Source organism: Leptodactylus fuscus, chromosome 5 (assembly GCF_031893055.1).
Source record: "Leptodactylus fuscus isolate aLepFus1 chromosome 5, aLepFus1.hap2, whole genome shotgun sequence".
In the NCBI taxonomy this organism is placed as follows: Eukaryota; Metazoa; Chordata; class Amphibia; order Anura; family Leptodactylidae; genus Leptodactylus; species Leptodactylus fuscus.
In genome coordinates this window covers 171,598,265-171,625,506 of record NC_134269.1, presented here as the reverse complement: position 1 = coordinate 171,625,506, position 27,242 = coordinate 171,598,265, and the positions used below count along the sequence as shown (strand labels likewise).

Genomic DNA, 27,242 nt, shown 5'->3' with positions numbered 1-27,242 from the left:
TCCGTTTAGTTAACTAAATATCCTGATATTGTTTGTTATTTACTTAACCTGTGTTATCCGCTTTGTGAATTATATTTAACACTTAACTTCGGATTGGGGACAACCTTACATCCCCCATAACCTAAATATTGTATTTTTGGAGAGTAATCTAATCTCTCCTCCTCTATCACACTAACTCTGTTATAGCTGCTTAATTCCTCTATACCTGCTCTTCCTCCTAATCCTCATTCCCACCCCCCCTTTACCTGCAACTTGACGATTTTAAGTGTGTCACCAGTAATGCCTACGGTATCCTCAGATCAACCAGCTTCTCTCCGATGCATGACCTTCAATGTCAAAGGTTTAAATTCTCCCAATAAGAGACGCCATATCTTACTTCTATTACAGAAGTGGAAAGTGGGTATAGCGTTTCTTCAGGAAACACATTTTAAAGGTATAAAAATACCAAAATTACATAGTAAAGAGTATACCCAATGCTTTCACTCTACACACCCTCACTCCGCCTCTAAAGGTGTCTCAATCTTGATCCACTCAAAGGTTCCCTTCCTCTGCACGGGGACGTATTTAGACCCGGAAGGCCGGGCGATTTTCCTTAAGGGCACCATTGCATCAATTCCCTACACTCTCGCATCCATGTATGCACCTAACAAAAACCAAACTTCGTGGATAATACAGACTTTGACAACCCTTAACCTGTTCAGAGAAGGTCAACTGATTGTAGGCGGAGATTTCAACATGACTCTGAACCACGCACTAGACTCATCTTCTTCTGCACCTTCATTGTCACAAAGAGCCATTGGAGCACTCCACAAAACGCTACAGGAACTAGACCTTATAGATATCTGGAGAACACTCCATCCCTCAGTTCGTGACTACACGTTTTTTTCCCCCCCGGCCCACTCTTACCACCGTATTGATTATATCTTCATCTCCAAAACCTCTCTCCAGCTCGCCTCTGATGCTAAGATCTGGCCGATCACTATCTCCGATCATGCACCAGTGTCGTGTGATATATTGCTTTGCAGAGTACCGAAGGGCCAGTGGACATGGAGGCTGAATGAGGCACTATTAGATTCCGAGCAACATGTAGATTTCCTGTCCAAGCACTTGACCGAGTACTTTGAGAACAATACGACAGACGATGTTAATCCTCAAATCATCTGGGAAGCCCATAAAGCTTATATAAGAGGTGTTTTAATCGCCCTGGCATCCAGAGAAAAGAAGACGGCACAGAAGAACATGGACGACATTCTTCGGAAGATAGCGCAATTGGAAAGAGTCCATAAACGTACCAAAGCGGAAAATATTCAGAAAGACCTGACCTCTTTAAGAGAATCATTGCTGAACCTTCTCAATGCCAGAGCGGCCAAGCAACACTTGAACTTCCGGAAAATGATATATGCCCACGGAGACAAGGGTGGCCGCTTGATGTCTTCATTGATCCGGAAAGCGAAAACCCGATCTTATATTTCTTCTATCAAAAAGGAAGATGGGACGCTGACGAACGACACAGGCGAAATAGCAAAAGAATTTATTAAATACTTTTCGAACTTGTATAACCTCAGCGACAACGATCCAAGATCCTACACTGAGTCTAAAGAACACCTCACCAAGCAATTCTTGGATAATTTGAATCTGCCCAGGATATCTACGGAAGACGCTGCTACTTTACTTGACCCAATATCCACCAAAGAATTATTGATGGTAATCTCCAGCTTTCCACCTGGTAAGAGCCCGGGTCCGGATGGTCTTCCGCTGATATACTATAAAAAGTTCCAGAAACCTCTCATTCCTCCACTGCTCAAATTGTGCAATTCTTTATTGCGTGGAGGCTGCCTTCCACCTCAGGCCCAGGAAGCTCAAGTGACACTAATCCCAAAGGAGGGGCGAGATCTCTCACAATGTGGTAATTATAGGCCAATTTCACTATTAAATCTTGATATTAAAATCTGGGCCAAACTACTAGCACTCCGTATGAAATCGTTAATACCCGATCTAATTGACCCGGAGCAATCCGGATTTGTCCAGCACAGAGAGGGCAGGGACAACACTTGGCGACTACTCCCCATTATTCACAAGGCCAAACAGTCCAACATTCCACTAGCACTAGTTGGAATTGACGCGGAAAAAGCCTTTGATCGGGTGGATTGGCAATTTATGAAGGCATCTCTACAGAAATTTGGCTTCCCACCTCAATTCATCACGGCTATTCTTACTCTATATGCTGAGCCATACGCTAAGATTAAACTGAATGGGATTTTATCCGAACCGTTCAAGATTACAAATGGGACAAGACAAGGCTGCCCGCTTTCACCAACGTTGTTTATCCTTGTCTTGGAATCTTTGCTCCAAGCTGTCCGACAAGATCCTAGGATCCTTGGTTTCAAGACCGGGAAAACCACCACCTCAGCTGTAGCCTTCGCGGACGATGTCCTCTTCTTAGTGACGAATCCGGCGGAGGGCCTCAAGGCACTTACCGAAGTGATCGAAGAATATGGAATAGCATCTCGTTATAAGGCAAACCTTGATAAATCGGAAATACTTAATGTCTCGGTGAGTCACGCTCATGTGAAAAAGCTCCAAGAAGAGTCCCCATTTCACTGGACGTCGACTTCAATCAAGTATCTTGGTGTTAGACTAGCGCCCAGAATATCTCGGTTGTACGAACTCAATTTTACACCACTTTTGGATTCTCTACGAAAAGATCTACAATCATATCAAGCCTTACCGCTCTCTTGGTTTGGAAGAAAAGCCTTAATTCAGACCTACCTATTCCCAAAACTTCTATACACTATGTCTATGCTACCAATTTATATACCAAAAATATTTTTTGAATCCATTAGGAAGATTTTTACCAGATTCGTTTGGAATGGGAAATCTCCAAGATTGGCCTGGTCACTATTAACTAAACATAAGCTTCAAGGAGGCATTGGAATGCCTGATATGATTCGCTACTATAAAGCAAACCAACTTCGTTGGTGGACGCACCTTCTGTTTCCAACCAGGACGAATTATTACCCTCTTTCACTGAAGCTTCAAGGGGAACTTTGGTTTCCGCCTACCAGCACGAACAACCTTAGCTCTGAGACCCCTCTACTGCGTGGTGCTATGGAGACCTGGAGGGAACTGGGCCCGAAACTGGCCCCAGCCCCTTCTCCGCTTCTGCCAATTCCCCTCCTCCCGAAATGGATGAGTAAGAGCAAGCCATCGACTGATCTCTCCTGGCCTTTGAACCTCCAGGGGAGATTGAAAGATACATGGGCAGCGACAGGTGATGTTATGCAGCTTGACTATTCCCTTATATCTCAAGATCAGCATACCTTTTTTCTACATCAGGCCCATATTAGTCATCACTTAGCAACATTTAACAAACTAGAAATGCCGAAGAGATCTTTAACGACCTTTGAGAAAATGCTTCTCTCTGATACTCCTATGTTACGCAAAACGGCAACTTTATTACACAGGTTTGTAAATCCGATAACACCATACAAACCCGCGTATCTGACTAGTTGGGAGAAAGATCTCCAGATCACTTTAACTGATGAAGAAGTTGAACAAGCGCTGTTGGCCTCGCATGGTCTTACCCCATGTGTCCGCTTACAAGAGAACAGTTTCAAATTGATATCGCGCTGGTATAGGACACCAGATTGGCTGGTTCAGAAAGGACTCTCAGCAGATGACAAATGTTGGAGATGCTCTTCACAGAGAGGCACGTATCTCCATATTTGGTGGACCTGTCCAAAAATCAAGCCTTTTTGGGATGAAGTCTTGTCCATTGTTGCAGCAATTAGAGGCTCCCCTCTTCTATTAGATCCGAAGTCCCTATTCCTCTCGCTCCCGACTAAACAATACTCACCGACCAAAGATAAGCTGACCCACATGCTTCTAGCTGCAGCCAAATTATTGATCCCAAGATTCTGGATGCAAGACCGACCCCCACCTATCCAACTTTGGCTGCATACGGTGCAGGATATAGCTAGGTTAGAGGAGCTTCTCAGCTGGACGAATAGGACACACGACAAGTACATGAAGGTCTGGGCCCCGTGGCTCAACTACGCCGCAAGATCGTCGTAGATGATTGCCCATAGACTCATTAATATGCTTATCCCCCTACCCTCCTTCCCCTCCCTCCTCTTTCCCTTTTCATCTCTATTTGTGCGAGTTTAGCTGTACATAAAACTGCTGAGATTTGACCTTGCACACCTCCCCCCCCCTGACTTGTAAAATGGCGAATACAATTGTCTGTATGTACTGATTTCTATGTATCTGCCATTATTGTTTCTTTAACTCCTTTGTTGTATATTTGAAAATCTTTAATAAAAATCTCTGAATTAAAAAAATCATGGAGGACAACCAGTACTGGATCTTTGCTATCCTTGACCCCCGGTATAAAAACAACATCTCGTCTTTTATTCCGGTAGAGGGGAGGGCCAATCGCATCAATGCTTGCCACAGGCAATTGGTGCAGAATATGATGGAGATGTTTCCAGCATGTGACGTTGGCGGTAGGGAGGGCAGTTCCTCCAGTAGGCAACCAAGTTCTCACCGGTCCACACAAACGAGGGGCACACTGTCTAAGGTCTGGGACACCTTGATGGCACCCCCTCGCCAAAGTGCCGCCACGGAGGGTCCTAGTGTCACCAGGCGTGAGAAGTATAGGCGCATGTTGCGGGAATACCTTTCCGACCACAGCCCTGTCCTCTCCGACCCCTCTGCGCCCTACACGTATTGGGTGTCGAAGTTGGACCTGTGGCTTGAACTTGCCCTATATGCCTTGGAGGTGCTGTCCTGTCCTGCCGCCAGCGTCCTATCTGAGAGGGTGTTCAGTGCAGCCGGTGGCATCATCACTGACAAGCGCACCCGTCTGTCAGCTGAGAGTGCCGACCGGCTCACTTTGATAAAAATGAACCACCACTGGATAGAGCCTTCATTTTTGTGCCCACCTGTGTAAAGCACCCCAACATGAAACTCCATGTCTGTACTCAACCTCTCCAATTCCTCCGCATCCTCATACTCATCCACCATAAGCGTTGCACAATTCTGCTAATACTAGGCTCCCTCCAACATGATTTCCCCCAACTCTGCTGGTTAGAGGCTCCCTCCACCCTGATTTCCACCAACTCTGCTGGTTAGAGGCTCCCTCCACCCTGCTTTCCCACAACTCTGCTGGTTAGAGGCTCCCTCCACCATGAATTTGCCCAAACTGGGCTGGTTAGAGGCTCCCTCCACCATGAATTGGTCTAAACTGGGTTTTTTAGAGGCTCCCTCCACCATGAATTGGTCCAAACTGGGGTTTTTAGAGGCTCCCTCCACCATGAATTGGTCCAAACTGGGCTGTTTAGCGGCTCCCTCCACCATTAATTGGTCCAAACTGGGCTGGTTAGAGGCTCCCTCCACCATGAATTTGCCCAAACTGGGCTGTTTAGAGGCTCCCTCCACCATGAATTTGCCCAAACTGGGCTGGTTAGAGGCTCCCTCCACCATGAATTGGTCCAAACTTGGCTGTTTAGAGGCTCCCTCCACCATGAATTGGTCCAAACTGGGGTGGTTAGAGGCTCCCTCCACCATTAATTGGTCCAAACTGGGCTGGTTAGAGGCTCCCTCCACCATTAATTGGTCCAAACTGGGCTGGTTAGAGGCTCCCTCCACCATGAATTGGTCCAAACTGGGGTTTTTAGAGGCTCCCTCCACCACGAATTGGTCCAAACTTGGCTGTTTAGAGGCTCCCTCCACCATTAATTGGTCCAAACTGGGCTGGTTAGAGGCTCCCTCCACCATGAATTGGTCCAAACTGGGGTTTTTAGAGGCTCCCTCCACCACGAATTGGTCCAAACTTGGCTGTTTAGAGGCTCCCTCCACCATGAATTGGTCCAAACTGGGGTTTTTAGAGGCTCCCTCCACCATTAATTGGTCCAAACTGGGCTGGTTAGAGGCTCCCTCCACCATGAATTTGCCCAAACTGGGCTGGTTAGAGGCTCCCTCCACCATGAATTGGTCCAAACTGGGGTTTTTAGAGGCTCCCTCCACCATGAATTGGTCCAAACTTGGCTGTTTAGAGGCTCCCTCCACCATTAATTGGTCCAAACTGGGCTGGTTAGAGGCTCCCTCCACCATGAATTGGTCCAAACTGGGTTTTTTAGAGGCTCCCTCCACCATGAATTTGCCCAAACTGGGCTGTTTAGAGGCTCCCTCCACCATGAATTGGTCCAAACTGGGCTGGTTAGAGGCTCCCTCCACCATGAATTTCCCAAAACTTGGCTGTTTAGAGGCTCCCTCCACCATTAATTGGTCCAAACTGGGCTGGTTAGAGGCTCCCTCCACCATGAATTTGCCCAAACTGGGCTGTTTAGAGGCTCCCTCCACCATGAATTGGTCCAAACTGGGTTTTTTAGAGGCTCCCTCCACCATGAATTGGTCCAAACTGGGCTGTTTAGAGGCTCCCTCCACCATGAATTGGTCCAAACTGGGTTTTTTAGAGGCTCCCTCCACCATGAATTGGTCCAAACTGGGCTGTTTAGAGGCTCCCTCCACCATGAATTTGCCCAAACTGGGCTGTTTAGCGGCTCCCTCCACCATTAATTGGTCCAAACTGGGCTGGTTAGAGGCTCCCTCCACCATGAATTTGCCCAAACTGGGCTGTTTAGAGGCTCCCTCCACCATGAATTTGCCCAAACTGGGCTGGTTAGAGGCTCCCTCCACCATGAATTGGTCCAAACTGGGGTTTTTAGAGGCTCCCTCCACCATGAATTGGTCCAAACTTGGCTGTTTAGAGGCTCCCTCCACCATGAATTGGTCCAAACTGGGGTGGTTAGAGGCTCCCTCCACCATTAATTGGTCCAAACTGGGCTGGTTAGAGGCTCCCTCCACCATGAATTGGTCCAAACTGGGTTTTTTAGAGGCTCCCTCCACCATGAATTGGTCCAAACTGGGCTGTTTAGCGGCTCCCTCCACCATTAATTGGTCCAAACTGGGCTGGTTAGAGGCTCCCTCCACCATGAATTGGTCCAAACTTGGCTGTTTAGAGGCTCCCTCCACCATGAATTGGTCCAAACTTGGCCGTTTAGAGGCTCCCTCCACCATTAATTGGTCCAAACTGGGCTGGTTAGAGGCTCCCTCCACCATGAATTGGTCCAAACTGGGTTTTTTAGAGGCTCCCTCCACCATGAATTTGCCCAAACTGGGCTGTTTAGAGGCTCCCTCCACCATGAATTGGTCCAAACTGGGCTGGTTAGAGGCTCCCTCCACCATGAATTTGCCCAAACTGGGCTGTTTAGAGGCTCCCTCCACCATGAATTTGCCCAAACTGGGCTGTTTAGAGGCTCCCTCCACCATGAATTGGTCCATACTGGGTTTTTTAGAGGCTCCCTCCACCATGAATTGGTCCAAACTGGGCTGTTTAGAGGCTCCCTCCACCATGAATTTGCCCAAACTGGGCTGTTTAGCGGCTCCCTCCACCATTAATTGGTCCAAACTGGGCTGGTTAGAGGCTCCCTCCACCATGAATTTGCCCAAACTGGGCTGTTTAGAGGCTCCCTCCACCATGAATTTGCCCAAACTGGGCTGTTTAGAGGCTCCCTCCACCATGAATTTGCCCAAACTGGGCTGGTTAGAGGCTCCCTCCACCATGAATTGGTCCAAACTTGGCTGTTTAGAGGCTCCCTCCACCATGAATTGGTCCAAACTTGGCTGTTTAGAGGCTCCCTCCACCATTAATTGGTCCAAACTGGGCTGGTTAGAGGCTCCCTCCACCATGAATTGGTCCAAACTGGGTTTTTTAGAGGCTCCCTCCACCATGAATTTGCCCAAACTGGGCTGTTTAGAGGCTCCCTCCACCATGAATTGGTCCAAACTGGGCTGGTTAGAGGCTCCCTCCACCATGAATTTGCCCAAACTGGGCTGTTTAGAGGCTCCCTCCACCATTAATTGGTCCAAACTGGGCTGGTTAGAGGCTCCCTCCACCATGAATTTGCCCAAACTGGGCTGTTTAGAGGCTCCCTCCACCATGAATTTGCCCAAACTGGGCTGTTTAGAGGCTCCCTCCACCATGAATTGGTCCATACTGGGTTTTTTAGAGGCTCCCTCCACCATGAATTTGCCCAAACTGGGCTGTTTAGCGGCTCCCTCCACCATTAATTGGTCCAAACTGGGCTGGTTAGAGGCTCCCTCCACCATGAATTTGCCCAAACTGGGCTGTTTAGAGGCTCCCTCCACCATGAATTTGCCCAAACTGGGCTGGTTAGAGGCTCCCTCCACCATGAATTGGTCCAAACTGGGGTTTTTAGAGGCTCCCTCCACCATGAATTGGTCCAAACTGGGGTGGTTAGAGGCTCCCTCCACCATTAATTGGTCCAAACTGGGCTGGTTAGAGGCTCCCTCCACCATTAATTGGTCCAAACTGGGCTGGTTAGAGGCTCCCTCCACCATTAATTGGTCCAAACTGGGCTGGTTAGAGGCTCCCTCCACCATTAATTGGTCCAAACTGGGCTGGTTAGAGGCTCCCTCCACCATGAATTTGCCCAAACTGGGCTGGTTAGAGGCTCCCTCCACCATGAATTGGTCCAAACTGGGTTTTTTAGAGGCTCCCTCCACCATGAATTTGCCCAAACTGGGCTGGTTAGAGGCTCCCTCCACCATGAATTTGCCCAAACTGGGCTGGTTAGAGGCTCCCTCCACCATGAATTGGTCCAAACTGGGTTTTTTAGAGGCTCCCTCCACCATGAATTTGCCCAAACTGGGCTGGTTAGAGGCTCCCTCCACCATGAATTGGTCCAAACTTGGGTTTTTAGAGGCTCCCTCCACCATGAATTTGCCCAAACTGGGGTGTTTAGAGGCTCCCTCCACCATGAATTTGCCCAAACTGGGGTGTTTAGAGGCTCCCTCCACCATGAATTTGCCCAAACTCTGCTGGTTAGAGGCTCAATCCACCCTGATTTTCAAAACAAATGTTGGTGCCAACCTCAACTTACTACAAGGGCCAAATTCACTGCTGGTGACAAGCTCTCCTCACTGCAAGTGCCAAATACACATGTTTCAAGGTGTTTTCCTACTGTCAGAGAGGTGGTATTGAGTGTGTAAAGTGTGTAGTTGTTAGGCTGTGATGTTGGGGTAATAGAGGGTCTTTGGTGTGTTAGATGCCCCCAGACATGCTTCCCCTGCTGTCCCAGTGTCATTCCAGAGGTGTTGGCATCATTTCCTGGGGTGTCATAGTGGACTTGGTGACCCTCCAGACACGGATTTGGGTTTCCCCCTTAACGAGTATCTGTTCCCCATAGACTATAATGGGGTTCGAAACCCATTCGAACACACGAACATTGAGCGGCTGTTCGAATCGAATTTCGAACCTCGAACATTTTAGTGTTCGCTCATCTCTAGTAGAGAGCAAATACTTGTTTCATGCAATAAAATGCTAAAATGCTAATTAACTATTTAAAAAAAATATGATTTTCTGGATTTTTTTTTCTTTTAGAGTTGGTATCTCACGGGTGAAGTGAACATACGACAAAAATAGACTTCATTGTTTATGGTAAAAAAAATATCTAGTTCTTATACATTCCATTTTTTCCTTAAATCTATAAGGTTTTCACATCTAAGTGGATGCTTGACTGTTATCATTGGATTTCTGATGCACTTCTCAAAAGAAAAAGCCGAATTCACTTCAGAAGATATGTGTATATGTGTAACGCCCGAGGAATGATGATGTGCGCCGCACAAAAGAAGTTGCAAAAAACAGGCTCAGACAAAAGGGTGGCGGATTCAAAAGCCCGGAAATGTGCGGTGATAAATGTGTGCCATTAGAAAACATATTGAGCACATTGATTTTCAAGGTCTTTATCACAAAGTACTGAAGTTTATTGAGCGTCACTCTGAAAGGTTCCCACTCACTTGTACTGCCCTTTACTGGTCAAGCCTGTTTCTTTTCTATAAAACAATATTTCGTTTCAAATCGACTTCATATATAAAAAAAGGAAGGAGTTATGATTGTTAAACCAATCTATGATTCACTTGTGTAAAATGCTTTAATGTAAAGGCACGTAGGAAGAAATGACATTTATACATTACATACAACATACAGAGCTCCCGCAAAATTAATAACACTTCAAATGAATTTGCCAGTCAGCCCGTATGAAAAATTGCTTCTAGCAAGTAAATGTTCGCTTGTGTAGGAAATTGTAAGCTTTTTCTGTCTGCTTCATTACTCAATAACACAGCTATACTCGCAGTTTCACCCACCCACCCTTTCTTAAGCAGACCTGTCACCTCTTCTGACATGCTTGTCTTCCTCATGAAATTACAATTCGGGAGCATTTGTTCTCACAACTCTGTCTTGTGCCATGGCTCAGTTATTGCTCCTGAAGATTTACAACTAATTGGACAACTGGGCATTACCATTCTCTCCATAGTCTGGGACGGTCAGCACTGATTGGACAGTGTGAGTGGGGCCACACCCCCTCTCACTAACACCCAGTTGTCAGTGTATTTATCAATTTCTTGGAAAAATTAATACTCTGAAAATTAATTTTCTGTTCTTTGATGATTGGTTTTTGGTAACTGAATACCTGTTCTGTGAGTGACCAATGGTACAGCAACTATGAATGTATACACTCCTCATAAAGGCCTAGAATATCTGGTTATGGGTAAGGGTGCATTCACACTGAGTAAACGCTAGCTTATTCTGAACGTAAAACACGTTCAGAATAAGCAGCGTCTAAAGCAGCTCCATTCATCTCTATGGGAGCCGGCATACGAGCGCTCCCCATAGAAATGAATGGGATGCTTCTTTCACTCCGAGCGCTCCCATTGAAGTGAATGGGGAGTGCCGGCGTGTACGCTCCGGCATGAGCAGAGCTTGCCGTATACGCCGGCACTCCCCATTCACTTCAATGGGACTGCTCGGAGTGAAAGAAGCAGCCCATTCATTTCTATGGGGAGCGCTCGTATGCCGGCTCCCATAGAGATGAATGGAGCTGCTTTAGACGCCGCTTATTCTGAACGTGTTTTACGTTCAGAATAAGCTAGCGTTTACTCAGTGTGAATGCACCCTAAGATACATAATGCAGGGCCAGATAAACTTTGTCATACTGTGTGCCAAATATTATAATATAGAAATAATCAAAAGATAAGGTACTCTGTGTGTCGCTCAATCTCTCTGAACACTGCACCTCTAAATGAAAGTTACATATGTTCACTGCATATCCTGTTAAAAGTATCTCCCTCTATGGGGCTGCCGGGACTGCAAACTCTCACAGCGCCTGGGGCCCTGTAGAAGTGAATGGAGTGCTGGTCACACAGAACAATGGCGTTCTAATCACAAGGAGGCCTTCAAGGGGCTGTATCACTGGGAAAAGTCATTTTTAGATAGGCTATTCCATAAGTACCTTTTGTATGTAAATTGTTTCAGTAGTCTTTGAAATAGTCTGTTTTTTTATTCATATGCTAATTATCTGTGTCCGAGTCTGTGTCTTCTATTCTCTGTGTATGCACAGCAGGGAGAGGAATCATCAGCACAGCATCCTGTGCTGTAAATACACATAGAGAATACTAGAGAGGAGTGCACAGTGACACTTCCAATGCACGCTGGAGGCTGATAAGCATATGAATAAAAACTGACTTATTCAAAGACTACTGAGGCGACTTACATACAAAAGGTAGGTGTGGAATAGCCTTTCTAAAGCCTATGCAAGGATGTGCTTATTTATAAATGACTTTTCCCAATGATAGAGCACCTTTAAAGGGACTTTCGGTCCTCTTGATCACTGGAAGACCTGGCGATCGGACATTTATCTCCCGTCCTGTGGATAGGGGATAAGTGTTCATAACAGGACACTAAGTCCCCATACTAAGTATATAAACAAGATATGTTTATTCTCAGATTGTGGCACTGGGTTTCAGGGAAAACCAGACATTGATCTACCTTCCTTCTAGGTCCTTTAGGTTTGGTACTGTGTTATCAGCTTTCTTTGGGGAGATATTGGTTACCTTACCAAGTTTTAGTTTATATTCAAATTGAATTATTATTAAATTTATATGATGCAGATGGTTTCCCTTTGACTTCCTGGTGCCCCATAAATATAAGTGCTGAAGCTAAAAGTGTAATTTACACTAATATTATATATATTTATATAGTTAAGGGTGATGGTTACAAACTTTCTGCTGCCCTATTGTCTATCATTTATCAAAGACAGACTGAAAGATAGGCCACAGTGAACATTACAGTAAACAGCAACTATACTGTAACTCTCAATGCATTACGACAACCTGAAAATACGCAAAGCGATTGCACTAACAGGGGAAACTCTCAGAGGAAAGGAGAGCTGATACCTGTTCCGGGACACGATAAGCGGTGTCAACTTGAAGACTTATTCTATAACCTTAGGCATTCTTGAACTTTTAATGAAGTAGACCTAAGTGTGTACTATGGCTACCATTCCAGTGCTCAGATATTAGAGTCCCTATGAGATATGTATAGGTATATCAATATTTCAGTACACATTGCAGGCACATCATTTCGTTCTTTGCCACTTTATATATTTCTCAAATGAAATAATAGGGCGCTTTGTAATACAGTCTGGATAAAAGGCGCTTTCTAAATGCAAATTGTTTCTATGTGTGACCTGATGAAATAGGAGATGTGGAAAAGAAAAAGAATCTGTATTCATCCTTGTAATTAGACTCGAGGATTAATAGTTAAGCAATGATGAAAGCTGACCGACTGCTGTTAGCGCTTGGTATTCATATGCACTCAATGACCTTAACAAATGATGGCGAGGTCATGCAAATGTTTAAAGATTTATGCAAACTGCTTAGTCCCCAGTCTGATTCCCTTTACGGCTAAAAGCTAAGTAAATTATCTGCCCATTCCATGATTCATTTGGAGTTGCTTCCAGCTGGTTATAGCCTATTTAAAATGATGGATTTCAAAAGAACCCCCTTCGCCAACTGTTGCATGCAAGACATTGACAAGCAGAAGGTGGCGACTGGTAGCGGCACAATTCTCTTACCTTGAAAATCCACTCTCTCTAGACTGATGATGCATGAAAGAAAAAGTCAAACACAAATTGTATGCCTGCACATTGCATTCTACATTTCATGGCTCTGCTATTTACACGGGAATACAACATCTGTCACTGGTCACGTCTATTACACAGAAACACTACACACTAATGTAGGACTGGGTTGTTCACCATAAAATGCTCCTTTACATTAAGCAGGTTCACCAGTGACTGTTACCATGTAGGGGACTGCCATGCAAGAGCAGACTGAACAAAAGGGGATTTGTGTATAAGATTAGGCAATACTGTATATCCTAATAGGATAAAGGGAGAGCACAGCCAATGTTTAGCTGTCCACAGAACTGTAATAAGACTATAAAATAGACATATGAAGAAGTCTTCGGCTAGGGCCTACACTAAAGAAGTGGGACTCACGTAGTTTGCAAATAACTGTATAACACTACTCATTTTAAGCTAAGAAGTCATGAGAGTCATCTCAACGACTGACAGCCTTCCCTGTATTAGTTTACATGCAGAGATAGCCATTAGTCTCTGAGTAGACTCTTAAAGGGACAATCCAGTGATTGGATTATAACTTATTATGATGTCTGAAGGACAACCCCTTTGAATAGAAACCGTCCCCTGAATAGTAACACCTCACCAATTTCCATCATAGAGTCAATGTGCCCCCAAATCCCCCCTCCAGGTCCCTATGAATCACAGATCCCTAGCTGAAAAAGTTTTTTCACCATTTCGCATTACAAATAAAATTGATAAAAAATAAAATAATAATAAATAATAATAATAATAATAATAATAATAAATGATCAAAAGGTCAGGCATTCCCCAATACAGTATAAAAATGACATTTTATGAAGACCACTACACCCCTCTATACGGAAATATTAAAAAAAAAAAGAAAAAAGTACAGTGAGAATTACAGAACATAATTTTTTTTCAAAGATTTGTATTTTTGTAAAGGTATTGAATAACAAAAACTATATCAATTTGTTATTGCCGTGATCATGCCAATCCAAAGAATATAAGAAATGTAATTTTTACCGCATAGTCAATGCTGCAAAAATGAAGCCCGTATGAAAATGGTGCAAATCCACTTCTGACAATCTGATCCCTATAGTTCCCCCTTTTCCCCATATTGCCCACAGTTCCTGATTTTCTCACAGTTGGGTCAACCTGCCCCCCTATTCTTTCCCAATGTTATTAGCATTAAGTGCAGTTTACAGGACCTTTGGTGACATCATCCTCACAGTGTAGGGTCCTAGAATTTAAGCATTAGCTATGCAATGTTTTGCAGAATTGGTGCATTTCTTCTAGTACAAGTACAAGACATGGGGGACAGTAATACTAGATTTTAAATATAATTCAATAACTACTTTGCAATCTCGCAAAGCTTTTAAAAAAAAAAAAAAAAAAAACTGGAGTGTCACTTTAAGGTGAAAATAGCAGAGGTTTAGATCTCAGCTTCTGGTGCTCTGTAACACGCCGCCCGCAGAATGAACTGTCCTATGCTTTTAGTCAAAACACACAGACTTCCATTTGTATTCGGCGATCAGGAAAACTTTAGCTTATACTGATCAATGGACAGGGTGCTGTAAGGTGAATATACTCTGAGAGATTTTTTTTGGCAGAAATAAGATGTCATGGTGACCAGCTGCACATAACAAATACTTCTACATATAAAATGGGAAGAATTACCTTTCTCAGAAAGGATGGAATGACATTACTGCAGACTGCAATTCTTCGTCTATAGACAATCCCTGTTGTTGGGTCTGTTTATTTTTAAGGGAAACAAAAATGGACAGTAGTTAATTATCCTTCATCATTGTTACACATACGACTGCACAGTGTTCCACACAAAACTAGCTCTGTTCTCCATAGCAACCAATGACAGCACACTTTGCATGTTCAAAGAGCACTATATGAAGTGAAAGCTGTTCTGTGATTGGCTGCGATGGACATTAAAGACAGTTTTTGTGTTCGGCTGTTTCATAAATCTGCATCATACTCTCTCGATTTCTATTAAAAACACCTTGGGGAAGATTTATTATATCTTGGAGTTTTGTGCAAAAAAAAAAATGCAACCTTTTCTTCTTTGTACTGCCCTTGTCACTTTCCCAAAAAGAAGGTGTGATGAGGGTGTGCAGGGGGCAGGGCCATTGGACCCGCCATATTTATTATAAGTGAAGATGAAAAATCAACATCAGCTGTGAGCTGGCGTAGATTTGCGTCCAGACACCTGGCCTAGTGGAGAGTGCGTCATGTCATATATGAAGTATACCCTCTACCGGCGATGGGGTTACAAAGATTGGCACTGATAAAGCCAGTATTCATAAACCTCCTCCTTGCAATCCTTGGAATAATCTTTGCATTACCATGAGTCTGAGACTGTAGAACATTGTGTAAATCTACCTTGCCAGTATTCAACTTAGGCTAGGTTCACATCTGTGTCGGAGTCTCTGTTGGAAACTGCCAAAAATTGGCAGAGAGAAAAGTCCTGCGTGGAGGACAAACCGTATACAAACAGTAGAAACCCGACGGAGACCCGGCCGACACCATTGTAATCTATGGGGTCTGGGGGTGTCTGGCAGACATGTTCTCAGTCATGCGCGTTCCATGGCGGATCTGAATGACTGAGAACCCAGTGTAAGTGAACATGGCCTTAATCCGACTTTGTCTTCCTGGTTAATCAGATCAACCATATTTTATCAGCCAGGAATATGAACTATGAATAGTTCGAGATAAGGAAGCAAACAGTACAGAGAGCTGTTAAAGAAAATGTCCTTGGCCATCTAGTTCTCCATTCATATGGCCTGTTATTCATTTAGTATACATGCTCTTACATATACGGATATAAATGCTCACCTGTTTGCTCTTCTACAGTTGTGATTGCAGTTACATTTTTCTCTAAAGGGGTAGGATACTAAAAAGAAGACAGAAATAATAATAATAAATAACACATACATAAATACTGATATAAAGCCTTGTTTGCTACATTCAGCAGGTTTCTGGCATATGCATTCACTTTGTATTTAGAAACATGATTTGATGAGAAATTGGAGAGCACAAGACACAGGTCCCAGAATGAAACGTGAATTTGTTTTAAGAGAATGTTCAGTACTATGCAAAAGTTTTAGGCTGGTATGGAAAACTGCTGCAAAGCAAGAATGCTATCAGAAGTAGACACGTTAATAGTTTATTTTGAACAAAATTATAGTGTAATTGCTTTTTTTTTTGCTATTGCTTGGTGACCATTTTTTTGTAATATACTTTATTAACCTATCTAACTTTATAGACTTTTTTCTTTTTATTTCTTTTTTTTTTTTTTTTTTAAATGTAGATTGTGAGCCCCACATAGAGCTCACAATGTACATTTTTTTCCCTATCAGTATGTCTTTGGAATATGGGATGGAAATCCATGCAAACACGGGGAGAACATACAAACTCCTTGCAGATGGTTTTATGCCCTTGGTGGGATTTGAACACCAGGACTCCAGCGCTGCAAGGCTGCAGTGCTAACCACTGAGCCACCGTGTGGCCCCTTTATAGACTGTTTTCTGTTAAAAGAAAGTTCCCATTAGCAATGTTCTAACTAAGCATTGCCAGCAAGAAGGGGGGTATGTCCCCTATACTTGTACTCAATGCAGTATGTACTGACATAGCAGCTGCAGGGGATACAGTTACTTCAGATGACCAGGTTTCCTATTTTAGGGTGCATTCACACTGAGTAAACGCTAGCTTATTTTGTAGAGTAAAATTACACTTGTAAATTTTGCTATCCCATTGACTTCAATGATATTTTTTTACAAGTGTAAAAATACGCCTGTAAAAAATACGCCTGTAAAAAATACGCCTGTAAAATGTCATTGAAGTCAATGGGATAGCAAAATTTACAAGTGTAATTTTACTCTACAAAATAAGCTAGCGTTTACTCAGTGTGAATGCACCCTTGCACTACCCAGAACAGTGGTCCTGGTGTCCTATTACAGCTATAAGAAAAAACAGAGATTTCACTGGTTAAAAACACAGTAGGGAATGTGATTTTTATATGCAGCAGGAACTGCAACAATCTTAGTATTTGAAAGTTGACTTTCATATGAAACCCAAATTAGGGTTTCTAAGGAGAATTTTAGATATTGATGGGTTGTCCACCACCTGGCATCCCCACTGATCAGATGATAACTGCAAAGAATATAGAGTCGCTGACTGAGCAACTGAATATAGCTGAATTGCATTACTGCTATATATCTTTATCAGTGTGAGGCTCTTCGCTAACCCACCGCCCACAAAAAGGCATCCTCATACAGATCGGTTCCTAAACAGGCTTTACCTGATCTTGGGCCTCACCATATATCCAAAATCTCAAGTTTCTGCTACATCTTTGCCTTTCTCTGCTTTTGCATTTCACACAAGACATGCACCTGCACATATGTTCTTGCAAGATACATTGGGGTGTAGAGACTTCCTTCCTCCTGGTTGTGCACAGCTCTCACTTTTTTTTTTTTTTTTTCAGTGCTCCATAGACCTGGTTCCTGCCTTCGGTTATTTTGGGGGCCTATGGTAGATCCTTATGATAAACAGACTCTCTTCTCTATTGGACTTATCTGTTTATGGTCGTCTTGTTGTGGCGAGCGCAAACATTTTAGTCAAAATATGTGATCTGAAAATATGATATAGTAGTAATGAGATATATACACACATATATATATATATATATATATATATATATATATATATATATATATACACACACATACACACACACTGAGTATTCTGTGGAGCTCAATTTCTTAAGAAAAAAAAAAAAAGAAAGAGGTTTAATAAAGATGTCCAGGGTAGGATTTGCTCTGCTGTTTTCTACTGTATTGTATACCTAAGGGCATAGTCTGTGATGATTAATTGAACACTTTTTATAGAGAATCTGACAGCAGCCTTGAAAACCTAAAACAAACTGCACATGGGAACACGAGAAGCCATGATGATCTGTTCTCATTGTCAGTATGTGACATGAACAAGTAATAGAACCTTCATCTTTAATACTTGGGGTGATTAATACAATAATGAACACTGCAGACAATATTAGTGCCATATACACAGCAGTGACTGGCCCCAGTGCCCAAGATTTACAACCTTTAGCCTAGGCTGTGTTTATACAGTCATCAGAGGCTGCATTTGGAGCGATGATTGGCAGTCCAGCAGATCTGTCTATTAGGCATTGGATGTGGAGATAAACAAGGTAACGCCTGTTTTGAGTACAAGATGCTTTGCATAGGCCTCAGTGCCTTACCCAGGATCTGAAACTACAATGGAACCAGACAGATCCCACAGCATGACAAATGGGTCTATATGATTCAGGTGTTATCCACATGATACCGTGGGTACACCAGGAGAGGGACTTTATTCTGTAGAACTGAAGGGGACATTAAAGGGGTATTCCCATCTCAAGGATCCCATCTAAACTGCTGGATTATGGAAATTGAAGAGTGTTCCTAAATATATTGCTTTAGCAATGCTGCTTTGTTTGCCCACAATCTGTATTATTCCTCCCATTGTCTACACAGTTTCCATAGAGTCGGACATGTGTGATAAGTCAGGACAAGTGACATCACTCACTGCTCTCACTGTTATCTACAGCTCTGCCTTTCAGCTAATAGCAGTTTGCTGATAAAGCCCTGTCTGTTATCTCTGTATGTAAACACACATAAGAGTCTGTTCTCTATAAACCTGTTTAATGTAATTTACATTTACTGTGCATATTATTTGATCACCATTTACATTAGATTTCTAGTAATCCTAATAATTATTGTGATAGTTCATAGTATCCTGTTCAGCAAGCTGGGGGGAGGCGGCGTTGATTGTTTGAGGGAATACAGGAAGTGGGAAGAAGAGACAGCAGGCAAAACCTCTTTAACCTCCTCCTGCAGCAGTCATTTTTTGATTTTTACACCCCCATTACTTCATATGCACAGACTGCAATATAATGTTGTATAGAATTCTGCCAATGCATTATAGTTTTAAAAAGGAAAGCTAAGACGTAAAAGTCCCATAATGAAATTTATACAAAAAAAAGTTAAAAAAAAAAAAGAAAGATACAGTTTGAGTTAAAACAAAGGAAATATCAAATATTAGATATACCTTTTTTAATTCAATAAAAACCTACATTATATCCTCATGTGCTTAATCTGTTCAATAAATGTGTCATGCAAATTTGTGATGTTAAAAGTACAGTACAAATTTATAAGAAAAATTTTTTAAAAATATTTAATCTATTCAAATGACAGAGAGGATATGGCCGTGTGAAAAAAACTAATCTATTTGATGGATTGGCGTCTTACATCCATTTTCACAGACCAGAGTCACCTGCAGAGGTGAATGGGTCAGTGAGAAAAACAGATCAGAGAAACATGGCCAAGACTCCAGGTGAAGATAGTCTTTGACTATCACAACCAAAACATTTTCCTCATATCAGTACAAGTCGGCCCCTCATATACAGGTAAGTAAGTATTCAGGGGGACTTTTTGTTCTCTAGATCGCTGAGGGCGTCACTGGCCGGACCCCCAGCAACTTGACACTCATCCCCTATTCTGTGTATAGAGGCAAGACACCTTTAAGGGAACTACAATATTTAGGTATTATCAATTATATCATTCATTTTTATCATCAATCTGATTAAGGTTAAAAAAAAGCCAGTGTCACAGATATATAATGTTATTTTAGAATCAATTTCATTTCTCCAAGTCAACAAAAATGGAATAGAGATATTGGACAAGTAGAACAGAATCAATAGGATAATATTCACAAAAATATTAAACTAGTTTCACTGAGAATGAATTACAGAATGGTGCGATTTAATACTATACCCTGGTTTTATTGCAGAGGATGAGGATTATAGAAATTTCTTGCCAACACAGGAGTGCAGAGATAGCTAGATAGCTAGGATACCACTGTACATGCATAAATACTGCTCAAAAAATAAAGGGCACACTCCTAGATCTGAATGAAGGAAATATTTTCATTGAATACTTTGTTCTGTACAAAGCTGAATGTGATGACTACAAAATCACACAAAAATCATCAATGAAAATCAAATTTAATAACCAATGGAGGCCTGGATTTGGAGTCTCCCCAAATTTAAGTGGAAACACACTACAGGCTGATCCAACTTTGATGTAATGTCCTTAAAACATGTCAGAATGAGGCTCAGTAGTGTGTTCCCTTTATTTTTTGAGCATTGTATATGAGTGTACACAAGTGCAATTTTAGAGTAAATAATGTTAAAATGTATCAGAGTGATTGATGTTGGATGATGAATCTGGCTTATTTCTCGTGTGGACATTCACTCCTCATTCTCCTACTGTGCCTTACATGTATGAAGATCTGCTCTCTGTGCACGCTCACAGTAGTGGAGCCATGTTACAGCAGCTGCACTCATTGCCGTCCCCAAAATTTCACGCTAGCAACTTTTCTTGTCGTATTGAAAGTATAGGAAATTGTCCCGTACTCAGTGTGAGGGATTTAGAGCATCATTGTGGGTCAGGGTCTGTCCAGACTTTTCCTATCCTTGCTACAATACTGTTGTCTCCATTTTTAAATATTGTGTTATCCGTATACATTAGAGCAACAAGAGCAATGATAAGGGTTCTGCTATACTTGTGTTTGCAGCATCTATAGAGCAGCTCGGGTGCCACCCAGCACGTATAATTGTGGGTGGCCACTGGAATGGAGATGCAGATTAAGTCCAGTTCACATCTGTGCATGGGTTTCCATTCGGGGAGTCCGCTTAGGGAACACCCCCCAAATGGAAACCTAATCCACATAAAAAAGTGGTTACCTTAGCAAACCTGAGGACCCGATAGACCATAATGTGGTCCGTGAGGTTTCCACATGAAAATTGCGGAGACACAAGTGCTGCTTGCAGTGCTTTTCTTTCTCTTTGCATTCTTCATGCAGTGAGAGGAACGGAATGGCCCGAACGCTGATATGAACAGGGCCTGCACCTTATAACCCTTGTACCTGTGTCACTTTATTTATTAAAAGGGATCCTATCATTAAAATGCATTTTTTTTTGTGACCAACACGTAGGAATAACCTTAAGAAAGGCTATTCTTCTCCTACCTTTAGAAGCCTTCTCCACTCCGCCGTTTGGTAGAAATCTTTGTTTTCTTCTGTATGCAAATGAGTTCTCTCGCAGCACTGGGGGAGTCTCCAATACTGTGAGAGAACTCTATAGCGCCGCCTCCATCTTCTTCTGGAATAGCCTCTTCATGCGCCTTCTTCCGGTGCTGTAGTGAAACGTCTACGCATGTGCAAGTTGGCTCTGCCGCTGGGCCTCAGGCAGAACCAACTGAGCATGCCTGCCTGTTGTAACCGGCCATTTTCTTGTGACCCCTTACACAGTAAGCGAGGTAAGTGGCCACAAGAAAATGGCCGCTTACCCCAGGCAGGCATGCAGAGTCAGCTCTACCTGAAGCCCGACAACCAAGCAGACTTGCACATGCGTAGAAGTTTCACTCCAGCGCCGGAAGAAGACGCATGAAGAGGCCGTTACAGAAGATAGAGGCAGCGCTGGAGAGTTCTCTCGCAGCATTGGAGACATGCCCAGTGCTGTTTGAGCACTATCTAAAGGTAGGAGAAGAATAGCCTAGAATAGCTATTCCTACGTGTCACAAAAAAAATTGCATTTCAATGATAGGATCCCTTTAAGCGTTTTAGAAAGCTTCAGCAACTTGTCGGACAATTGGGTAAGCTTTTATTGGAATGGGGCATGGTTTAATCAGCAAAGAAATGCAGCTTAATATACAGCCCCATGAAAAAGTTTGGGCACCCCTATTAATCTTAATCATTTTTAGTTCTACATATTTTGGTGTTTGCAGCAGCCATTTCAGTTTGATATATCTAATAACTGATGGACACAGTAATATTTCAGGATTGAAATGAGGTTTATTGTACTAACAGAAAATGTGCAATATGCATTAAACCAAAATTTGACCGGTGCAAAAGTATGGGCACCTCAACAGAAAAGTGACATTAATATTCAATAGATTCTCCTTTTGCAAAGATAACAGCCTCTAGTCGCTTCCTGTAGCTTTTAATCAGTTCCTGGATCCTGGATGAAGGGATTTTGGACCATTTCTTTCTACAAAACAATTCAAGTTCAGTTAAGTTTGATGGTCGCCGAGCATGGACAGCCAGCTTCAAATCATCCCACAGATGTTCAATGATATTCAGGTCTGGGGACTGGGATGGCCATTCCAGAACATTGTACTTGTTCCTCTGCATGAATGCCTGAGTCGATTTGGAGCGGTGTTTTGGATCATTGTCTTGCTGAAATATCCATCCCCGGCGTAACTTCAACTTCGTCACTGATTCTTGAACATTATTCTCAAGAATCTGCTGATACTGAGTGGGATCCATGCGACCCTCAACTTTAACAAGATTCCTGGTGCCGGCATTGGCCACACAGCCCCAAAGCATGATGGAACCTCCACCAAATTTTACAGTGGGTAGCAAGTGTTTTTCTTGGAATGCTGTTTTTTTTTGGACGCCATGCATAACGCCTTTTTGTATAACCAAACAACTCAATCTTTGTTTCATCAGTCCACAGGACCTTCTTCCAAGATGAAGCTGGTTTGTCCAAATGTGCCTTTGCGTACCTCAGGCGACTCTGTTTGTGGCGTGGTTGCAGAAACAGCTTCTTTCTCATCACTCTCCCGTACAGCTTCTCCTTGTGCAAAGTGTGCTGTATTGTTGACCGATGCACAGTGACACCATCTGCAGCAAGATGATGCTGCAGCTCTTTGGAGGTGGTCTGTGGATTGTCCTTGACTGTTCTCACCATTCTTCTTCTCTGCCTTTCTTATATTTTTCTTGGCCTGCCACTTCTGGGCTTAACAAGAACTGTCCCTGTGGTCTTCCATTTCCTTTCTATGTTCCTCACAGTGGAAACTGACAGGTTAAATCTCTGAGACAACTTTTTGTATCCTTCCCCTGAACAACTATGTTGAACAATCTTTGTTTTGAGATCATTTGAGAGCGGGCTGTCCATGCTCGGCGACCATCAAACTTAACTGAACTTGAATTGTTTTATAAAGAGGAATGGTCCAAAATCCCTTCATCCAGGAACTGATTAAAAGCTACAGGAAGCGACTAGAGGCAAAAGGAGGATCTACTAAATATTAATGTCACTTTTCTGTTGAGGTGCCCAGACTTTTGCACTGGTCAAATTTTGGTTTAATGTACATTGCACATTTTCTGTTAGTACAATAAACCTCATTTCAATCCTGAAATATTACTGTGTCCATCAGTTATTAGATAGATCAAACTGAAATGGCTGTTGCAAACACCAAAATATTCAGAACTAAAAATGATTAAGATTAATAGGGGTGCCCAAACTTTTTCACAGGACTGTACAATACAGTGCATCAAAAATGTCCCAAAATGGTAGCATATTTTTGGTGCAAACTGCGCTAACTGTGTTGTAAAGCTAGACTAGACCGTCTAAAGACTTGCAAGATTTCTTAACCAGAATCAATCAGTCAGTGCGATAAGTCTGGCACAGTTAAGCACTGTCTACAACTTAGATATTAGTAAATCTGCCCTAATATCTTCAGATACCACTGTACAAGCAGTGGTCGGACCCAAAGGAAACCATGAGGTTTTTGCAGATGTTAATAACTTTATAGAAAGTGTTGTATACAAAACTACTTCTGAGTTGGGAACATAATGTGGGGCGTTTACTGAAAAAAAAATTTATATATTAAATTAATAAATATTGTGCTCAAGTCCTAAAGCAAGCAAAGAGAGTAGATGAATATACCGCTACATACAGCATAACAGACCAAAAATGACACAAAGTCCACATATTTTACATCTGACTGCTAAACCTGTTACATTCCAAACAAGTCTAGTTGACAAAAATAGTGCAGAGATGAGAGCGAGCCTAGGGAAGGTCTTCTATCTGCCCGGCAAATATAATTAACACTGAAATAGTATATGCAAAAACACAGCTCAAAATGGAATACATCAGTCAATCCTTCACAAATCTTTGCAGATCAGCTTTAGCAGTAACTTGTCACACTGGCAATGGACACAGTGACACCTAATGGTCACATGGAGAATTGCAGTCTCTAAACTGAAGTGATGTGTGCAGAGTAAAACCTCACTGCATCATAGAAGATTATTTAGTAACAGGGGCGGCAGGGCTCCTGTGCATGAACAGTTAGGAGCCCCATGTTTTCTACTATATCAGCACAGAGCGCCCCCTTATGATACATTTTTCTAAGAAAGTTAAAAAGCAAAGAAAGAAATACAAAACTACCATTTTAATTCTAATCTCCCGCTATAGCTTTCACCATATGGATAAATATTTTTACATAGATTTTTGGAAGTAGCGATACTCAACATGTTTATTTTTATTTATTTTTTTTACTATTATTTTTGTATGCAAGCTAGGGAAAGCAGGAGGTTTTGAATTTTTTTAAATACATTTAAAACTTTACTTTTTTCTAGCCTTGAACTAGCATTCATAGGATTGCTTATACCAGACTATAATGTTAGAGCATTGCAATCTATGGGAAATTGCCTTTGCTGCTATTGTGCCCTGCCAAAGGCTTCCTTCATTGGATAATGTATTGTGTTAGGGCTTTATAGCGGCCTAGCACTAGCAGGCCTGGACGTACCCACAATCTCGCCCTGGGGTAGCCATTCAGTCCCCCAAAGTGAAAGTGTCAAGTCTGACCGATGCCTCTAAGAGGTTAAATGCTTGTGATCGGCGTCGCTTATGAGCAGGCACTGGCACCAGAGACCCAGCAGCTAAATCACATCCACTTTGCTGCTGCAGTACACGCTGATGATATTTTTGCCCAAATTTCCATGTTGAAAATCTACAGCATCCTGGTTCCAATTTTTTATCATGTTTAGCACCTGTCGACAGGATGGGCGATAAATGTGAAGTCAGAGTAGGTGAAAGTGCTGGTCCAAGCAGAGGGGATTCTTATTCTTCCTTCAATGGGTGGTCCCAGTAGGGCGGATATATATGAAGTAATGGCCAAACTCGCACAGTTTTAAAGACTTTCTCTAACCATCAATCACCAACTGTAATGACAGTCTGTTATCCTGATGGATCCATATCCAATGGATATGACCATGAATCCGGTGTGTTTTTTTGGTACCATTAAAGTTCCAAGTTTGACTACGTTTTGGTGAGTGCGGAGTTTGTGCATCAGGCCGTCCTGGTTCACCATCTGGTTGTCCAAGGATCCCAAGGTGCTGTTGGTCGTTCCTCTCTAACAGCTGCTCCAAAGCCCTGTACCCAGAAATAGGGTATGTGCAATACATTTAAGGTTGTAATATTCCTCACACAACCGTGAAAGGGGAGAGTCTCTTCTATTTTTCTTGTTGTGCCACCTCAATTCGGACGGTATCACGCTATGCACAGCTCAATGCTCTCTTATTTCCTTAACGACCATGAATGCAGAAAATTTCTATGGTCTCGCACTTGTCAGAAACCCAGCCATGATTTCCTTATTGTGGCCGATTTAACAGTCAGTGGCGCTCCGTGCATGAGAAGATAATCCAACCACAAAATGAAAGTCATGGCTGGGTTTCTGACAAGTGTAAGATCTTAGAAAGTTCCTCACTTAATGGTTGAATCCACTGGCAACCAACCAAGACAAAAGACAATCAACTTTAAGATGGTTAGAGAAAATCTTTACAACTCAAAGTTTTTGCAAATTTAAATATTTAAAAATTTTGCTATTTTTTTTTTCACATTTAAGTGATGTTTGAGAGAAAACCTCTAACTGATCGTTGCTAGGAAATGCCCGTACACACATTAAGTACAGCTGCAATTGTTGTATATGCGGAGGCTCTTCACCTGCCTCTGCCATCTTTTCCTTCTATGCAGCATGTATGTTGTTTTTACAAGGAATCTAAACTTTTATTCACTTTCCCTAAAAACTACATTCTCTGAGCTCTGTTAACAGCACTTCATATAACCCATCTGTCATGAACTTGTGCCCTTCTGCTATGTTCATGTTCTATAGGAACGCCAGAGGTAGCTAAGTACAGCACTCTGCTATCTCTGGTGCCGCCATAAAGATTGACTGGAGTGGCATGATACATACTTGGCCTGCCATGCCATAAGGACAGGGGACATAAGACTCCCACCAATCATGAGGTTATCCCCCACCCTATAAATAGGGAATACATTTGGTACAACTCATTAAAAATGTCCCCGCAGCTAGAATGTATTTTTTTAGTTCTATGTGCTGGAATAGCTAACCAAATACCGTACAGGTCTTCTTGCTGTGAACAGCCTGTAAAGTCTTTCGCCAGATGTGAGTATAGTGTTTTTTCTTTGACTACAGACTCATTCTACTATATTGTTAAGAGAAACATCTAATTTAAAAAAAAAAATAAAAAAAAAAAAATTCAATACAATCACTGTAAATAACGCAGCAGGTTTTTCAAATAAACATTTTTAATTTGTCTATTCCCATCCAAAAAAACAAAACAAAAAACACCTTACACGGATCACTAGAGTAGACACAATAAGCTAACAGTTCCTGACTTTTGCAGCTCATTTTCAGCTTTGCTGTTTAGACTGGCACAACGTGTGCAGAGTCATCTCATCATCATGGGGGTTTGCTAGTGACAGCTCTATTGTATACATCTCTCCTATCGCTCTGTGGTCTCTAAGAAGACTGTACTCACAGTTCATCACTTCCTGGTGATTGTAATAGTCTAAGGGTGGGTTCACATCTGCGCCTGGTCTCCATTTTGCAGATTTCCGTTTCCTGCCCGAAACTGGACAGGAGACAGAAACCTGCAGTCACTTTTCAAACCTACTCATTTGAACGGTCTTGGAAAGTGTCCAGCCATGAGCGCCTGTGAGTGTTTTGTGCTCCCTGCGGTGAAAGTTTTGTTTTTTGTTTTTTTTTAACCAGACACAAAGTCAGACATGCAGGACTTTGTGTCTGGTTAAAAAAAAAAATGGTTTTGCCGCGGAGAGCACAAAACGCTCACCGGCGCTCACAGCTGGAGACGGTCTGCCAGGTTTCCATCTTGTCTCGACAGAAGACGGAAGCATGAAAACGGAGATCAGGCGCTGGTGTGAACCCGCCCTTACATATATTTCTGGAAATTAATGTCAACTTCATTGCAGCTGTCATAGTGTATATATCTCCTACACAGGCAATGCAGAAAGAAAGTCAAAGTTTCTAATATTCTTTTATA

At 42.5% G+C, this 27,242-nt stretch overlaps 1 protein-coding gene across 1 annotated transcript in view; it reads right to left on the bottom strand.

The window, feature by feature from the left end:
• Positions 1 to 27,242, bottom strand: part of PRELID2 (PRELI domain containing 2) — a 66,453-nt gene that overhangs the window by 30,868 nt on the left and 8,343 nt on the right. The window contains exons 2-3 of the mRNA XM_075274766.1: positions 15,873 to 15,930; positions 14,706 to 14,779 (exon numbers count right to left, since the gene is read on the bottom strand). Coding sequence (XP_075130867.1) covers positions 14,706 to 14,779; positions 15,873 to 15,930 — 132 coding nt within the window. The remainder of the gene's footprint in view (positions 1 to 14,705; positions 14,780 to 15,872; positions 15,931 to 27,242) is intronic.